This window comes from Aquarana catesbeiana, linkage group LG01 (genome assembly GCF_042186555.1).
Source record: "Aquarana catesbeiana isolate 2022-GZ linkage group LG01, ASM4218655v1, whole genome shotgun sequence".
NCBI lineage: Eukaryota > Metazoa > Chordata > Amphibia > Anura > Ranidae > Aquarana > Aquarana catesbeiana.
Genome location: NC_133324.1, coordinates 544,698,190 through 544,717,935, shown reverse-complemented (window position 1 = coordinate 544,717,935; position 19,746 = coordinate 544,698,190). Strand labels below are relative to the sequence as shown.

Here is a 19,746-nt window from a genome sequence, read left to right as displayed (position 1 = left end):
TCTTTACAACGAAATCGGACACAGGCGGACTTATTACACAGAACATGTGAGTAGATAATCATGAGAAGAAAAGTTTGTGAATGAACTCCAAAAAAAAAAAAAAAACGATAGATAGGTGGACCCCCGCTTTAATCTTTGTCCAAAGGACTGTATAGTTCTCCTGACATACTTTAGGTTGCAGGAACATGTTTAAGCATACACTGCATATAGAGGAGAGCAGTTCAGGAGCGCTGGTAGTCTTTGGTCCGACTTCTTGACAATTCAGACATTTGTTGATACCACACTAGAAATATCCAACAATGGAGGGGAACCTGTTGGTCTTCAGTGAAGTTTATTTTTCTCAGCGCAAATACATTCTTCAGTGTTGAGTCTATGGAACTCAATCCTAAGTTTCACGGGTAAGCTATTTTATAGAAGGGGATACATGTTAAGTAGATGCTATCTACTGATATTTATTATTTATTTGTGTTCTTTGTGGGTTTGGCTTAGCACATATGAAGAATCCGTCTTCTGTAGTCAAGACCAATCCATGCCACTTGGGGGATAAATACCAGGAGTACAGGAAAAAAATTATATTAGGCTGCAAATCCCCAAACATGGTGTATATATAATAATTTGTGCAGAAGGTCTTATGTTGGTGAGAGGGGCCAAACAGTCGACCAGTGAATGAAGCTAAACAAATACACAAATACAAAAAACTGATGTTCCTGTAATAGCCCATTTGTACAGCTGAGACGAGAACAAAAATAATCTCAGCATTACCTGTTCATTGGGAACTTTGCATTGCAAAAAGAGAGGTTGGAATGAAAACGTAGAATAGATTTATACCATTCTTTGTGCGTTTTTATTATTTTAAGTACATTGTTGAAAAACATTTTGTAATGTGCCTCAAAGCATGATTCTTGCTTGTCAATAAGTCCTTTGACACATTAAAAAAACTGACATGAAGTTCTTTGGCCAATGGATGTCCCAGAAATGCCCACTAAAGCCATTTCAACTAGCAGCTATGGTGTATGTATGTTAATGTATGTTTAAATGCATAGGTGTAAATAGTCCAATAGGAGGTTGGTACGGATTATGAATTAGTACACCACCCTAATGAAAATTAAAAAAAAAATGAAAAAAAAATAGTAACCTCCAAAGTATATCTGATATGCGAAAATTACATCAATTGTTAACCTATAATACATATACCTTGACTTATCTACTTTAGGATAGAAGAAACCTTTCTCCTGGCCCCAACATTGGGGGTCAGGAGACAAAATCTACTGAAAAAAAGGAGAGAGAGAGAGAGAGAGAGAGAGAGAGAGAGAGAGAGAAAAAAAGACCCCAACCAACTAGCACAAGCTAGTGAAGGGTTTGCCTTCAGAGCTTCCAACACCCTACCCCACCCCCCTCCCAAACCTCCCCCTCTAACCCGGCCCACCCAACCTAGACGGAAATGCAATCATCATACTGGGATGTACACGAAAAGGTTGACCATGGCCGCCAGGTGTCCCTACACTCTTCCTCTCTACCGTAGAGAGACAATGTCATAGATTCCATTGTCCTAATTTCATCTATCCTAGAGAATCAATGTTTCAAAGAGGGAGTAATCGTGGACTTCCACAAGTCTGGAATACATGCCTGGGCAGCATTCAGCATTTGCGCTATCAATGTCTTTTTATAGTGATGAAGGGGCAGCTCATTTAAATGCAAGAGATCTCCCAAGGGGTTCATACCAAGGTCGACTAATGTCAATTGTTTAATTATGTTCCTCACTTCATTCCAAAATTATGTAATTAAAGGGCACAGCCAGAAAATATGTAATAGTGTCCCTGTCTATTGCGATGCCAGCATAGCTTAGAGGTTTGCAGGTAAAGTGTATTAAGTAGGGCCGGAACCCTGTACCACCTGACCAATAGCTTGTATCCCTGTTCTTGAAATCGGCTTTCTATGGATGATTTGTGAGCCAGTGTAATAATCCTATTAATTTGCGGTCTTGTGAAAAAAATCTGAAGGTCCTCTTCCCAGCGGCATATATACAAAGGAATTTGACCTTGTGGAGGCTCAATAATCTGTTTATACAGAAGAGACAACATATGTGGTACCTGTTCCCCCGCCGCAAAATGTCAGTGGCCTAACATATGATTCCGCTTCTGGTATAGACCTTAAATAATGTGACAGTTGAAAAGCAGACCAAGGGCTCAAGGGAGGCTGTGAGAGAGTAGAAAGATCTTGCAAAGACATCCAGCCCTGCTGGGTAACAAAGTGCATGCATTTAGATATACCAATCCTATCAACCCCCAAAGCTGTTTATTGTCACGCCCAGGCATGATGTCTGGATTCTGAATCACTGGTGTTAATGGGGGGTGGATAGGGAGAAAGGCCTTTTGATAAGAGTACGTTGGTAAGAACTGCGATGGTAGCCCAGATCGTAGGATGCCTCTTCAATCCCCGATAATATTTATGAGCAACCCATGGGAGTGCAGACAGAGCAATCGATGAGGCATGTTGTTCCACTTGCACCCACAGTTTGGTCTGCAAGGGGGTGCACCGTGACACCACTCTGGACAGATATAAGGCTCGGTAGTATGAGATCAAGTCAGGCAGACCAATAACCCCCCCCCCATGATTTAGGCAAAAACAACGAGTAGCGAATTCTAGCAACTTTACTGCTCCAGAGAAATTTAATTAACAGTGTCCGCCACAAGAGAAGGCTTGAGGTAGTTTAATAGATATCGCTTGCATTAAATATAAAATCTGAGGGAGCAGTGTCCTCTTAAATGCATTGCACCTCCCAGACCACGTGAGGGCAAGGGTCTACCATAGTTGAAAATGTGATCGCATTTTCAATAATAATGGGCAAAAGTTTGTCCCATAGAGTAGGGCTGTATCTGGGGTCAATTTAACCCCCAGGTATTTCAAAAAGGACTGAACCCATTTGAACTGGTTAGACACCTTGTAGGTTAGCAATACAGTCCTTAGAAAGGAGGATACTCATCGCTTCACATTTAGCGTAATATATAGAAAAATTAGAAAGATCCTCATACTGAGCTAAACATTGAAGTAGACGTGGTAATGAAACCTCCAGATTAGTAAGAAAAAATAGGAGATCATCCGCATATGCGGCAATTTTAAGTTCCATATTTGAGACCTGAAGTCCAGTGATCAAAGGGTCTGATCTAACTTTGCAAAGAAAGGGTTCTAAGGTTAGCACAAACATTAAAGGAGAAAGGAGACAGTCCTGTCTCATCCCATTAGACAATGAGAAATACTCTGATCGGGCCCCGTTAACCAACACGGCCACAGTAGGGCCAGTGTATAATGCCTGAATCCAAAACTGCATTCGTTCCCCCAGGCCAATATGTCTAATGCCGTGTACACACGATCGGATTTTCCGACAACAAATGTTCGATGGGAGCTTGTTGTCGAAAATTCCGACTGTGTGTAGGCTCCATCGGACATTTTCTGTCAGAATTTCCGACAAACAAAATTTGAGATCTGGATCTCAAATTTTTTGACAACAAAATCCGTTCTTGTAAATTCCAATCGTGTGTACACAATTCCGACGCACAACGTTCCACACATGCTCTGAATCAAGTATGAGACGGAAACGCTTGTTCTGATAAAACTAGCGTTTGTAATGGAGATGGCACATTCCTCATGCTGCAAATTTTAAAATCTTTTAATGCAGCGCATTCTCTTCTTCTTTATAATGCTAGCATAATTAAATTGTTTTGCTGCTGATATTCACAACCTGATTTCTTTATTGTTTCTCGTGATCTCATGAATCATTTTTTTTTTCCCGTCAGATCTCCATAATAATGTTTATATATATATATATATATATATATATATATATAATTTTTTTTTTTTTATCCAGATCTCCTTTTTTTTTTTATGTGACCTCCATAATTTTGTGACAAGTTACCACAACACCATTATTTTCTTGTATTTTTTAACCTCAAGGAGGTTGGTGGTGTCCCTTGTTAATTTGACATTCTATTTTTGAAATGTACCTGCCTGCTCACAAACAAACTGTCCTTTTTTGAAGTAAAACACATAGGCAAGTATTTGTGAAAAATAAATAGCCATTTATTATGGGTCATAACAAAAAAAAGAGGAAGGCAATGCTGGAGAAACTGGTGAAATTTGTGAAGCCTTTGTACCCCAGGGCGGACATCAATTATTTTACAGTCAAAATTGGTGGCCTGAGGAGTCCTTATAATGATTAGCACAATCTGGTCCAGGACTACAAGAGATCAGGAACAGCAGCAGATAACATATCTGTCCCCAGGCTGTGGTCTTACAACAGCCTGCGTCTCTTGTCAGACCAGACTGAACCCAGGCCATCACTTTCTTGTCTTACTTCCACACTTGCTTCCAGACTGTGGCTCTGGTGTTGTAGTTGTGGCAGGAGGTGGAGGAGGACCATGGTTGAACTCACAAACGTGGCTTTGGTTTGTGAGTTCGCCCCTCAACCCCTTTTTTAGGGCTTGTAAGATAACGTCCTCACATAAGAGGCATTGGCCACCCTCCATTGCCTGCATTTTGCAAGCTGCCATATAGGCATAGTTGTCTTGATTATTGGGGGGAGGGTCTGAGGGCCCCAATAGCCTTCCGAAATAGGCCAAGTGCTGCCTCCAGGTTGCTCCTCTTCCTGGGACTTTTTTTTGGAAGGCGGAGGGGCGGGACCTGGGATTCGGGCAGGCTACTGGGCCTGGCCACCTCCTGGCTGCCACTTTCCACAGCCTCCTCTTGGCTGAGACTTTCCTGTGTATGAAAAAGGGACATAGGTTTTCGTTTTTGGTTCATCAATCACACACAATTTTCAGCTCATGACTGTTGCAAATTGAATGTTAATAAATAGAAAAGACTATCATTCTGATCCCAGCATTTTTCATTCTTGTTCCAATCATTTGTGGCCACTACTGTCTATTGATATGTAAAATACTTTGTAAAATCAGAAATTACTGATCAATAATAACTAGTTAACATCATTCATTATTTGACTAGAAATATGTTGAACAATGCTATACAGCGCTGCCTTCCTCTTTTGTTTTATTGTTATAAAAGGGGTGGTTTACCTGCCACAGACAGGGCAGCTCCCTGTACAGATCAATGAATATGGGGATAAAGTCCTCATCATTGAATAGATCCATTTTCTCTGCAAGACACAACACAGGACAAACCCTAATGTCAGGCTAAAATCTCCTAATCTTGTCCCAATATAGGCCTCAATCTATAGGCCACTGATGCACCAAGTGAAAATTGTACCTTCGTTCTAACGATCGGCGCTTCCGATACTCCTACCTCCTCTCACAGATCATACATACGACGCACGCGTGTTACGCTTTTATATACGCGTGAAACCCCGCCCCTGACGTTCTTTCTAGTCTATTCCCTGACCCTTGTCTTTCGGCGCAGTGGGAGAGCACATGGTGGAGAAAGAGAAAGTGCATGTAGACAGCAGCAGCAGCAACGACAAAAGGCCGGAGCCACGAACGTCCCAATCCCGGAGGAGATTTAAGGCCTTAAATATGTCCTTTATATAGATGGTGGACATCTTGAAGAGGGCCGACTATGATGGGAAGAATGGACCTTACCCAAACCCAAATGTCAGAAAGGTCATATGGCTAAAGTTGTGAGAAGCCTGCACAGGAATTTTGGGGTACAACGATCCAAGGAACAATTGAGTAAACGCTGATCAAACCTGAAACTGAGGGAGCAGGATCAGTACAGAAAGATCAAGAGAGTTCTTCAAAAAAGTAAGTAGTTGTCGTGTGTTCCTTATTATTATTATTATTATTATTACTTGCATGCTGCTCCATGTGATTTTCTTTACTGTTGTACAGTTTAAAATGGCAACTTTCAAGTTCGTGGGCACAGTAATCGTTCGTAGTAAACATCGTTTGTTCGCCCAGTAATACGATGTTTTTGGCAGATACAGGTTAACTACATTTATTCAGGCCTATTTGTATTAAAAGAAGTTTATGACATTGTCTAGATGGGTTTGTACTAGAATGAAATGCAAACTTGATTCCGTGTAAGGAGAGGATACTCAGCAGCTGTTTACACATCTGGACGCAGGAGCAGTAGTGTGGGACACCAGAACAAACTTTTTAAGGTGTCCCACACAGGTGCTCCAGTGGATACTAGGGGTGTCTCCATGTGTGAAAATTGTACAAAAAAAGTAAGTATTCCAGCTTTAGAAAAGGAAAAAAATAATGTCTTCAGCTTGGAACTCTGTCAAAAAAGACAATTGTACGACACTTCCAAGCAATGTTTCATATTACTATTTCTGGCCTCAAATATCTGTGTGCTAAGTATACCTTTTTTTTATTCACATAGGGGAGAAAAGACTCGGGACATCTAAGGACACCAGGGACCCCCCACCTCCTAAAAAAAAAAAAGCAAATCCCCACACCACAACCAGAAGATGTGAAGGAAGGAGAGGTTTACGAAGTGGGCGAAATAGTGACCACAACAGGTGAGTGTCTTAGACCACAGCTTCAGGTAATAGATGTATGCCTGCATATTTATAATACATGGTGTTTTTTTTTTATTTTAGGTGATCTGGATGTTGTGGAAGAAGAATCTCATTTCACAAGTGCAAGTGCACACGTCCTCATCGGGGGGAGATCATGGTGTGCAATCGTGATTTACAAAAGATCAAGGAAGACATCAATGATGTGGTAAAAAGACTCAAAAACATCATTGATGTTTTAGGCAGAATCTAAAACACCTTCTAGTTTGTTTGTATTTTTATTATTTTCACACATTTTGAATATTTTTTAGAAAGCCAAATTTTGAAAATGCACACAGTGTGTCAACATGTGCTATCTGCCATCACGGGATATCAAGGTACGCGTTTTGGGGGTGCAACACCTTCCTCGCAACTAAAGTAGATGAGAGGAAGGGGGGTTGCACCCCCGAGACACGTCCATTGATCCCCTATGATGGGAGCTAGCACATGTTGACATTAGGCATGGGATCAGGAGGGAAATCCCCATTTTGACTCTCAATTTGTGTGCATCTTCAAAATTTGGCTTTCACGGGGGTGACATCACCCCATCTAATGAAGGCAATATCAACACAGTTTGAACATACTAATGTCTGATATTGCCTTCACTTTGTCAGAGTTGAACTTTGTAAGTTCCTGAGTTGTGTGTTGTTTTGTGGTTTTAAACATGTCTGTTTTAACACAAAAAAGGCTATTTGTACTGTCAAAAACAAAAATGTTATTACTAAAATATGTTGGTTTGTTCAGAAACCATTTTCTAATGCACATGTAAATGTGCACAGAGTAAAAAGTTTTCTAATCAACAATGTATGGCTTCTTCTTTCAATGCTCAATATCATTTTTTGGACTAAGTTTGTGTTTACATTGAAATGGGGGTTATTTACTAAAGGCAAATCCACTTTGCACTACCAGTGCACTTTTTTTTTAATTGGGAAATCCAACTTTATTGAACATAGATTTACAGATTTACAGTTAGCATGTGACGTATCCTAGTACATAAGTACATACTTAATTATTACAGATGCATGTGATTACATTCTATCGCCTACCATGAATTACAGTTAGAGAGAGACCTTTAGCATTTGAGGTGTATCCTTTCTAAATTAAGCTTATGTGAGCTTCCCAAGTTTGTCATATTTTGTAAACCCTGTACCCAACTGAACTTCACTACAAGAGCGGGCAGTGTTTGGTTTTGAACTCCTCATGTACAGGTTTCTCCATCTTCCACCCATCTATCCCAGACCTTCGAGTATTTTTGGGTGCATCCTCTGTGGATATAAATTAATTTTTTGTAAGGAAGGGTATTATTTACATCCCTTTTCCAGGTTGATATATTCGGAGGTGTGGTTTGCATCCAGGTGCGGGCTATGGCTTTTCTGGCTATAAACAAAGTTTCATAAATGAAAATAGTGTGAAATTTATCTAAGTCTGTGTCAGGTAGTAGCTCTAATATACATAGCTTTGGGTCTAAAACAACTGGGGAACCCATGTTGTCATGCAGAAATTTTATCACCTGCATCCAGTACTCTTGTATCGTGGGGCAATCCCATATCCCGTGGTAGAGGGTGCCTGGCCCATAGGTACATAAGGGGCATGTTGAGCTATGTGAAGGTTGGAATTTTACCAGCCTCTGCGGTGTCAGGTATGCTTGGTGGACTATATACAGCTGGGTGAGCCTGTCTGACAGTTTGGGTGAGGTCATTTTTACATTTTCTAGTATTTCATCCCAGTCTGCATCATTAATAGTTCCCACATTCCTTTCCCATCCTAATTTGGTTTTCTGAATTACTGACAGGTATACGAATAGTGTAGTATAGACCTGAGATTAGTTTCTGGGATTCTTCTCCCAGAATTATATCCAATACCTGAGGGTGAGTAATAGTGCCCGTTATGCTTCTGGCTTGGGAACGTAGAGCATGGCGAAGCTGCAGGTAACTGAACAATAGGTGATGCGGAATTGAGTATTCGTCTTTTAAAGACTGAAAGGATTTGGGCCGCATATCAGTCATAACCTGGTGAAGGTATATTATCCCGTACTTGGCCCACACAGTTGGGTCTGGTATATTTTTGAGTTCTGGCATGTTATTATTGAGCCATAGGGGAGAATGGGAGTGTATATGTCTAGTTTTTAGCCTTTTCAAAGTTATTTCCCATATTTTTCGATGGTGTGAGAGCATTCCTACATTAAATCTGGGGGTTCCTTTACGCATTTGTCCCCCTCTAAATATAGCTTGTAAGGGGGTCGACAGTGGACTCCTTGGATCCTCGCACACTAACATTTTGTAACGCTGCATTTCAGTCTTGTTGAAATGGTGCAGGTGGGATAATTGTGCCGCAATGTAGTATTCCTGCAAGTCTGGCAATGCGGTTCCCCCCATAGATGTGGGATTTTTAAGAATATGCCAGGCCAGTTTATGCCTTCCATGCCCCCAAACAAATGAATTAAGAATAGCTTCCATTTTTTTAAAGATCTTAAGAGGAATGTATAGGGGTGCATGCCATACCATATATAAGATTTTAGGGAGTAAAATCATCTTGATGATGTTTATCCTTCCCATTACCCCCAGGGGCAATCTGGACCAGGCCTGTGTCTTGGTTTTTATCAAGGAGAACAATGGCTCCACATTGTTGATAATGTAGTCCCCTAAATCCCGCGTAACCATTACCCCTAGGTATTTAATCATGTTTACTCTAGTTAGGGGGAGTTCCGGGCATGTAGGCGGAGGGGGAGAATGATCTATGGGGAGTATCTGGGATTTATCCCAATTTATGCGTAGTCCCGAATAGCTGCCCATCTTTTCAATAATTCCTAATGCTGTTTGAAGCGATGTGCCCTGGTCCGCTAGATATAGGATAGTATCATCTGCATATAAGCCTATTTTTTCTGTGTAATTATCTATACGTAGCCCATCTATTCCTGGTTCTGCTCGAATAGCAATTGCAAGCGGTTCAGCTGCTAATGCATACAAAAGGGGAGAGAGGGGACACCCCTGACGTGTGCCCCTTTCCAGGGGGAACTGATCTGATAGCCACCCATTTATGAATACTCTTGCTTTTGGAGTTTGGTATAATATTTGGACCCATTTGAGGAAACGTGGGCCAAAACCAAATTCCTTTAAACACTCCCATAAAAATAACCATTCTACTGAGTCGAAGACCTTGGCTGTGTCCAAGGCCACCACCACCCTGGTTCCGTGATTGTCGTGTTGGGCTTAAAGATTCATAAATAACCTCCTAATATTCATGGCCGTATTTTTGCCCGGCATAAAGCCAGTTTGGTCTGGGTGTATCAAAGATAAAATGACCTTGTTAAGGCGTGAGGCAAGTATCTTGGCTAGTAGCTTAATATCTACCTGGAGTAGAGAAATGGGTCTGTATGACTCGGGGAACCGAGTATCCTTCCCTGCCTTGGGTAAAACTATTATTTGTGCTTCTTGCATAGATGGGGGGAGTATTCCCGTTTCAAAAATGTTATGGTATAATTGTTTGAGCTTAGGAATGAGTATCTCTGAAAAGGTGTCATAAAATTCTAAAGGTAAACCATCTGACCCAGGTGCCTTGGATTTAGATAGGTGGGATATAGCTTCTGCAATGTCTTCCTGTGTTATGGGAGCTTCAAGCATCTCAACTTGCTCTGTGTTGAGTCTGGGGAACTGTATTGTGTGTAGATAGGCCTGTATAACCTGCTGGGAGTAATTGCTCTGTGATGCATACAATTCACCATAGAATGACTGAAACCTGGCCGCCACCTGAGGGGGATCCGTAACAATCTCTCCCTGCGGTGTACTCAGGGAGACTATTACTGGGGGTTTATCATTCAAATGTGCCAAATACGCCAGGAGTTTACCTGCCTGTTCACCATGCTCAAATACTCGCTGTTTGCAGAAAAAGACTTGTTGTATAGCTTTTTCTATATGTATATGGCTAACTACTCTGGTTTGTAGTTTGACTCTTTGGAGATTTTCAGAGTTAGGGTCTGACGTGTATTCTCTTTCAAGTTCTGCCAGTTTGTCAGTTGACATTTGTAGAATAAATTTTGAAGAAGTTTTAAATCTGTTTATCCTGGAGGACAGTAGTCTACGTGCATGTACTTTAAATGAGTCCCATTCCGCGCCTATTGTATCTCTATTACACTTGTCATTGAGTATATATTGTAGTTCTTTCGCTAGGCCCTCGAGATTTGGTAGGACTGTGAGCCAGAAGGGATTGAGTCGCCACACAGGAGTGGGGATTGATTTTAATAGAGATATCATTATCCAGCACGGGGCGTGATCTGATAAAGCTCTAGGTGCAATTCCAGACCCAGTAACCTTTGGTAGTAAAGTATTTGTCACTAACACATAGTCTATCCGTGACATCGTATGATGACCCACTGAATGACAGGTATATGCCCTAGTGGATGGGTTATGCCACCTCCAAACATCCGTGAGGGCAAATTCTGTCAACAGGCGGCTCAATCTAGTATGTTGCAATGAACCTCTGGGGGAACCCTCTTGCAATGGCCTGTCTAATGCTGGGTTCATAACCATATTGAAGTCTCCCATCCAAACGGCCGGGGTCGACGGGTTTCTGGCTAAAAATGCCAACCCCTTCATGACCACTTCCGACGCGAATGGGGGAGGTATATAGCTTGCCAGCACCAGAAGTGGATTCCCTCCTATAAGTGCGTTTAGAAACAAAAATCTTCCCTGCTGGTCCGATTCCAAGGATACCAACTCGAATTGAACTTTTTTAGCAATAATAATTGAAACTCCCCTAGACTGGTTGGTATGCGTGCTATGATAGCTCCATCCCACCCACGTTTTTTTTAAAGCCGTCTGCAGATGTCCTGTAATATGCGTTTCTACCAAAGCAGTAATATCAGCTTTTTGTGATTTTAGGTATGTTAGAACCGCAGTTCGCTTGACCCTATCCCGCAAGCCCCTCACATTCCACGTTACAAATTTAATAGAGGTAATTTTAGTAAAGGGTAAGCCTTACTATAACCAGACCAGCAGGATAAGATCAAATCCACATAGATATCTCCAGTACTCCAGCTCCCTTTCTGCATATCACATTCATCTGCATTTCTATTGATAGTATGTGTATTAATATATCTATAGATTATATCCATGTTACATTTCCCAAAACTAAAATAACAGAATTGAACCCATCCTTTCCCTCCCGGCTGCACGCCTCCCCAACATGGCGTGAGCATGTAGTCCCGAACTTTCAAAAAGAGAGTTAACATCCAGCTATTTAAACCAGCTGGAGGCACAAATCTTAACGCATCCACTAACCGTGGTCTGCTTTGTATAACCATTACTTTGGGGGCGAAAATAAAAAAGAGTTTTCACTGACAGTTGCGAAGCAAGGTCGCAAGAGGGGGAGCGAAAATATTACCGTGCTCCCCCCATGGCACCTCCATGTGAATCAGGAACATGTTTGTGTCAGGATTACCTCGTGTTCCGAGTCTGCATAGAAAAGTGTGATACGCATTTTCCAATGCCATATTTAGGTCCTTGCATGTGTTCCGCCAGGGTACAGTTTGGATCAAGGGAAGGGGGGGGGGGGAATATCGCAAGATTCAGAGTGCTGTCCATAATGAGCACGTATAATTTAGTATTCCACCGCAGGTATTATTGCAAACAGGGGAAATATAACTATGGGGAATGGAGTCAGGGGAGGAGAAAGCACTTCCTTGTGCCCTGTATGTCACTGTTAGGATATGCACATCAGCTTCGGTTCTCCTCCTTACCTCTCACCGCATAACAAAAGAGTCTGTCCGTCTGTTCAATCTTCGCTGTGGTTCCGGTTTTTATGCTGGATGTCCTCTTCGATCTAGCCATGCTGCTGCAGCCTCAGGATCCTCAAAGAATTGTGCGCGCCCATCTTCCTCCACCCGCAGCCTGGCGGGAAATAGCATAGCATACTTAAGATGTAATGTTCGCAAGCGTCGCTTTACGTCTTGAAATTGCGCTCGCTTCTTCTGTACTGCATTGGAAAAATCTGGGAATACTGCAACATGAGTATTTCCTAGCTGAATATTCCCCTTTTCCCTCGACAAACGGAGAACTTTATCCCTGTCACTAAAGTTCAAGAATTTCGCAATAAATGTACGAGGCGGCGCTCCAGGCGGGGGGGGTCTTGCTGGGATGCGGTGAGCCCTCTCCACCGCAAACATCATAGAAAAGGCCTCTCTGCCATATTGTGCGATAAGGAGAGATTCCAGAAATGTGACTGGGTCAGTGCCTTCCTCCTTTTCCGGGATGCCTATGAACCGGAGGTTACACCGAAAGCAGCTGAATTTGTCTCTGCATATCCTCTGTAGTGTGCTGCATAGGATATAGAATGTCCTCCATTGTTCCAACCCGGGTTTCCGCCTCCGTGACTCTGTCCTTCACTTTGGATAAATCTTGTCTGAGCAGGGATATATCTATCTTTACCTCGTCGATTTTAGCTGTTAGAGTGCCCTGCAGTGCCGCTATAGCATCTAGCACTTTAGCCGTGCCGTCAGCAGGAGGATCGGTGTCCGTACATGTGCGGGCGCCATCTTCAGACTGCATCTCTTTTTCATGCCGGCGATATTGTGCCAGCTTGTCAGCCGCTCCGGTAGCCTTCTTCGGTGGAGACATTCTCCTCACCAGCCTGGATCACAGGAAGGTAGATTTGGAACTTTTTAGCCCCGGATTTTATCTCAGGATCTCTGTTAGAAGCGCTGGGAGAGGGAGCTCTCTCTTTCCACGTCTTACTCCATGAGCTGCCAGGCCACGCCCCCACTACAAGTGCACTTTCAGTGCAGTTTCAAGTGCACTTTTGCAGTGCACTTGTAGTGCAAAGTGGATTTTCCTTTAGTAAATAACTCCCACAGTGCTTTATAATTTGCCACAATCATGCCATTTTCGTGACTCACCAAAATTCATTCATGGTGCTGAAAATGATGTATATCTTTAACAGTAATGCATTACATACATTAACAACAAAAACAAGGTGTGTGTGTGGCAGACCCACAACATAATAATAGTTCGCTGAAGAAGATATTGTCACCTCATGTATCAAATAAATTACGTTTGCACTATTGACGAAAATGGCCAAAAAAAATGCCCATTGGAGAACCTAGGAGACAGCTAAAAGAAACAAACAGTAAATCAAAGGAAATATTATTTCAATTTAACTAAAAAAAAATTTTTTAAATGTTTATTAAACATTTTCTGGCATGTCAATGGCCCCCCTATCCGCAAAGTACTCCATATATTTTATACGGACCTCGTGTGCGCTTTGGGGGGGGCAAGCACTGAAAACCAGATGTAAACCGACAAGCACAAACTGAAGAGCAGTAACGATCGGAAAAGCACGAGGCTGAAAACCGCAAATCGTCTCTCACCAAACTTCTACTAACACAAGATTAACAGAAGGAGCCCAAAGGGTGGCGCACTGATTATTGAACTTCCCTTTTCTAGTGCCGTCGTACATGTTGTACGTCACCACGTTCTTGACGTTCGGAATTTCCAACAAGATTTGTGTGACTGCGTGTATGCAAGTTTGAGCCAACATCCGTCGGGAAAAAAACATGGATTTTGTTGTCGGAATGTGCGATCGTGTCTACACGGCATTTGAGTAGATCATAGAAATTGCCATTCCACACGGTAGAATGCCTTTTCAGCGTCTGTTGATAAAAGCAGGAAGGGTCGGCTCTCCAAGTGTGCAATGTGAATCAAATCTATCACCCTTATAGTATTATCCCTGGCCTCTCTCTGAGGAATAAAGCCTGCCTGGTCTGCGTGGATAAGGTGAGGAAAATGTGGCAGTAACCTATTCGCTAGGATTTTTGAGAATAATTTTACATCAACATTTAAAAGTGCCATAGGCCGATAATGATCTTTATCCTGCTTGGGGATCACAATAATGTGGGCCCTCAAGGCATCCTGTCTTAGCTTACCATTCACTGAAATGGAATTATAGGTACGTAGAAAATAAGGAGAGAGGATGTCCTGGAAAGTTTTATAGTACACAAGGGTTAGCCCATCTGGGCCGGGGGCCTTCCCTGATTTAGAGGATTCTATTGCCGAGGCCAGTTCTTTGTTATAGGGTCTTCCATCCCTGCAATCACCTCTAATGGAAGTGGGGGCATACCCGATGATGTCAAAAAGGAAGATATCACGTCTGCCCGGGTGGGGCTTTGCTGGGTTTGAGTGTTTTGAAAATTATAAAGCCTCCAATAAAATTTTTGAAATTCCTAGGCTATAGCCGCTGGGTCTGACAACTTAGTGCCGGACTTGGCTGTAATATGAGTAATATGTGGTTTCGTTTGTGACCCTTTCAGTACCCTAGCTAAAAGAACACCCAGTTTATTTCCGTACTCATAAGTAGACTGTTTATATCGCTTCAATTTCTCCCTCACTTCTGAATTTGCGATTTGATTATACTGCTGGCGTAGGGAGAGTAATTCTTTCTTTGTCTGCTTAGCGAGTGTTTCTTTTATGGATGGACTCAAGTTTACTAATCCTCCAAAGTAACGTTGCAGTTTCCAACCGCCTTAGTTTTTTTTATCCTGGCTCCATGTTTAAGAAAAATTCCTCTTTATAAAGCATTTATGCACCTCCCACAGTACTGTCTGAGACATATTGGGTTGGTCATTCTGGCTAAAATAATCTTCTAAACCCTGAAGAACCTCAGTCATGGTGGTAGGGTCCTTTAACAATGTGTCGTTAAGCCTCCAGGACAGGGTCCTTGTAGCCACTATATTAAGATCTATATCCAGATGAGCCGGTCCATGTTTGGCAAACAAAATTGGATCGATCATGGTTGCTCGAACTCTATCCAAATATTTTTGTGAAAGGAAAAAGTAATCGATTCTTGAATATATGATGAATGAACTGAAGAAAAAAAAGTATAATCTCTGACATTGGGGTGTTGTAAGCGCCATACATCTACCAATTGAAGAAGATTTAATTCTGCCTTTAATCGCTTTAAATAAGAGAATGATAAATGAGATACACCCCTTGAGACATCTAAGAGTGGATCATATGCAAAATTAAAATCCCCTCCTAGAATCAATGTGCCATCACTATGCTCCAAAATCAGGGGAACCAGTGACCTTTAAAAAAGCAGCTGATTCGAATTAGGAAAATATGTTAGCCAAGGTTACCCGAGTAGCTCCAATTACGCCCTTAACAATCAAAAATCTACCTTGCTCTTCGCTGATATACGGTGAGGACGGAAAGTATTCAGACCCCCTTAAAGCGGGATTCCGGCCTGAAAAAAAAAAATTAAAAGTCAGCAGCTACAAACACTGTAGCTGCTGACTTTAAATAAGTACTTACCTGTACAAGGTCCCACGATGTCGGCCGCCCGAGGCCGATCCGTCCCTCGGCTCTCTGGTCTCGGCACCGCCATCCTAGGTAGGGGAAACAGGCAGTGGAGCCTTGCGGCTTCACTGCCAGTTTCCTACTGGGCACGCGCGAGCGGCGCTCCGCTCTGTGAATGGCCCCGTGGTGTTCTGGGAACACACACAGTTCCCAGAAGACAACGGGGCTGCTCACCGAGGAGAAGAACACGCTGCCGAATAGGAAGAGGCAGATTAGGAAGACTGCCTAGCAACAAGGGTTTAGGTAAGTTTTAAATTTTTTTTTTTTCAAATTTAAATCTTCTTTAGGATTTTTGGTGATTTTTTTTTTTTTTTTTTTACACACATACATACACACATACAGTGGGGATGGAAAGTATTCAGACCCCCTTAAATTTTTCACTCTTTGTTATATTGCAGCCATTTGCTAAAATCATTTAAGTTCATTTTTTTCCTCATTAATGTACACACAGCACCCCATATTGACAGAAAAACACAGAATTGTTGACATTTTTGCAGATTTATTAAAAAAGAAAAACTGAAATATCACATGGTCCTAAGTATTCAGACCCTTTGCTGTGACACTCATTTATTTAACTCAGGTGCTGTCCATTTCTTCTGATCATCCTTGAGATGGTTCTACACCTTCATTTGAGTCTAGCTGTGTTTGATTATACTGATTGGACTTGTTTAGGAAAGCCACACACCTGACGTTATTGAGGTTTATGACCTCTAATAAAAAAGGTCTGTTTTATTTTGGACCTCTGATGAAGGATATATAAGCATTACAAAAGGACCTCCACTCTTACCCTGTGCACACGGAGGTGAGAAGTGTACCAGGACTTATTATCTCTTAAACCTGTCAATTCCACTAATAACAATTCTAAGCCCTGTCCTATGTATGGATCCAAAACATTTGTCAGGGAGAAAATGTGTTCTATTTATGAATATGTAGCTTTCAGATTCAATATAAGTATGTCCTCCATTTGTGAATTCTCAACTATATGTATTGCTGCAGCGTGGTACACTTAGAAAAATATGTTTTTCCTTGTTTTAGAATCAAAATCCGTTTGAGACAGAAGAATATGAAGGACAGTCCAGAAATTTGGAGCCTGTGTTTAATTTTGAATGCACTTCACGTCCTGGTAAAATATATTCTGTGCAATGGAAAGAATGTACCTGTTATAAATTATTACTAGCTAAAGTGTGTCTGTTCCAGGATAGGCAAGGTTTGTTATGGGGGATTAGAATGTTGGCATCTGTGGTGATGAGAGCAGATGGACTTAGGTGGTGATAAGTGGAGGGGTGACACCTGACGAGGGGGACTAGGTGCAGGCACAGTTAAGAGGGGGAGTTTGAAATGGTGTGGTGGAGGAGGAGTTGAGAGCTTGGGTGGGTGGTGGTTGGGTAGGGGGAAGTGGTGGGTGACTGGGTTGGGGGAAGAGCAAAGTGGTGAGAGCAGGGGTGGGTAGCTGTGGGAGGGTTGCTGCGGAGTGGTGATGGTGGGAGCTAGAGTGCCAAAAGTGAGGGTGGGGTGCAGCAGAATGGTGAAAGGGGTGCAAGGTCAAATGATGAGAGTGGTGATGGTGGGGGGCAGCAGAGCAGAAGGAACATGGGACAGAGCAGTCAGAAGCCAAGAAAGAGAACAAAAAGGGATAGTATGTGTCAGAGTGGTGATGGGGTAGGATTTTGAAAGTTGGAGGTGGAGTTGGCTAAAGGGGGGGGGGGTGGAGAAGGGGGGATGGGCAGCAGAGTGGTTGGGCCAGTGGGTGGGGTACACTAATCAAACTTCTGCCTGCCAGCACTTTTCCAATGGTGGTCCTTCTTCTCCTCTTACAACAGCATCAGGGTGAGAGAGAGGGCGGGCATTAGAAGTGCTGACAATTCTGTAAGGCCACCCTCAAGCTTTTACTCCACAACAACTATGCATGGATTATATTGTAAAATCAGTGCACAGGAAATATGAATGAATATATACTGCCCAGCATCTGTTGTCACAGTGCTCCCTTGGGCAAAAATAAAATATAAAATCCCAAACCAGGGCTACAAAAATTGTCCAAGTATATAATCAAAGTCCATGTAGTGGTGTTTCCACCAAATTAAGATCTTTCACACATATGAGTCAAATAAAGCGTTATTGGATACTTTGATGTGTTTCTTCTCTCCAGTTTATCTCTTCCTCAAACCATTCTTGTGTTCAGTAAGAGAGCCATAAATAAACAAAGATGCATATATAGCGTAGTATACTAAATTTCACAAAACCAAACCAAATTTTAATATGTTCGTGTTTGAAACAAAAATAATGTGCCTCAAACCTAGTGCTTTTTCTTGCTACCTCTTCCTCCTTATGTCCCCAGCTCTCATCCGTTGAACACAAAGTCTTGCACGTTCTATGTTTTCCACCAAATAACTTCCACCAACCTTTCCGCTCACTGATAATTTAGCAAGAAGACAAATTACCTACAATAGTGTATTACCGTCAAACAATGCTAAGGTACCATATATGTATGTGCTAACATTAAATTTCTTGGTGCAAATTATGTTTTCCAAGGATGGATGGATGACCATCCATAAAACGCATGCAGGCACCCACGTGAATATAGTGCACCTTATCGAACTCCAAAGCCCCCTAATCACAAGAGCTGTAAATGCACATTTCTCAATCCAATCTGGCTGTGTCAGGACAAGTCTGATCATTGGAGAAGAGCAGGCTAAGTTCCCAGCATAGCTAGAGAACTGACCATAGTGTGCTCTCCTACCTAGTGTGGCCAGTTTTTAATAAGAAAGCAGAGGGACTGGCAGGAACACCAGGGATTTCACAAAAAAGAAAGAATTGAAAGAGAACAAGATACTTTCATACAGGTACATGGTACAGCAGGCAGATATCAGGAATATGAAGTGTTGGGGTAACAAACGCTTTAATATCTGGTGAGTATTTAAAGTGAAAGCACCACTAAATAGACTTTTATTATATACTTGGGACAGTTTATGTAGCGCTGGTTTGGAATTGTATATGCATGTGCAAGCCCCGTTGCGGAGGTGAGATTCCATTGATACATGCCAACCTGTACAGGCACTACTACCACTCATGCACAACATTTTTGAGCCATGTTTCTGACATTGAAATATGGTAGGGAGTGCCCATGTATTTTGCAGAAGTAGCTGTAGAGAATGGCAACTACCAGACATCCACAAAATTTTGCCACCATGTTGATAGCAACTTCTCAGGTGCGCGGGAGTGAAATCAACTTTTGCATTCTGATTTTACACCAGTGTTGCTTGGGCAAAGAGCATTTTTTTTTTCCTGTACGTAGGTTGGGATATTGCATGCATAACTTTATTGCAAGAAGATCCCAGATTAAACCATGCATGCTCAGGCACAGTCTGTCAGGGAACCAGCATCATTATGCACATCAAAGCACCTTGATAATGCATTCATGACCACCCACTAATATTGATAGCTGGATGCCATCTTGGTGAAGAGCAGGGGAGGAACATAATCTTTAAAAATCACAATTTCTATATAATTTTTTTATTTATATTACACAAACTGTTTATTAACTCTAACCAGCTAAGTCCAGTCTTTTTATTGTACTGTACACAAGCTCCCAGTATACTAGTGGTTAGGAGACTGATCCCCGTTTTACTTTATTGGTCTCCTTATTGGTCACCAAGTATTTCTGTACTTTTCCCCTTGTTCTGTGTTTCTTTATACAACTCTTTACTGGCATCGTATTGCTGATTCCACTTACACTTCCATGACCACATAGATTCCCTACATGTGAATCAACACCTTCATAAGTGAAATTCTGAAAACCTATATTATTTATACACAGATCAGCGATAACTTTATGACCACCCACCTAACATTGAGTTGGTCCCCCTTTTGTAGCCAAAACAGCCCTGACCCATGAAG

General features: G+C 42.0%; 1 protein-coding gene across 1 annotated transcript in view; it reads left to right on the top strand.

Moving 5' to 3' along the window:
• Positions 1-19,746, top strand: part of LOC141105330 (MAP kinase-interacting serine/threonine-protein kinase 2-like) — a 221,628-nt gene that overhangs the window by 112,930 nt on the left and 88,952 nt on the right. Inside the window, 1 exon segment of the mRNA XM_073595198.1 lies at positions 16,888-16,975. Within this exon segment, the coding sequence (XP_073451299.1) occupies positions 16,888-16,975 (88 nt within the window).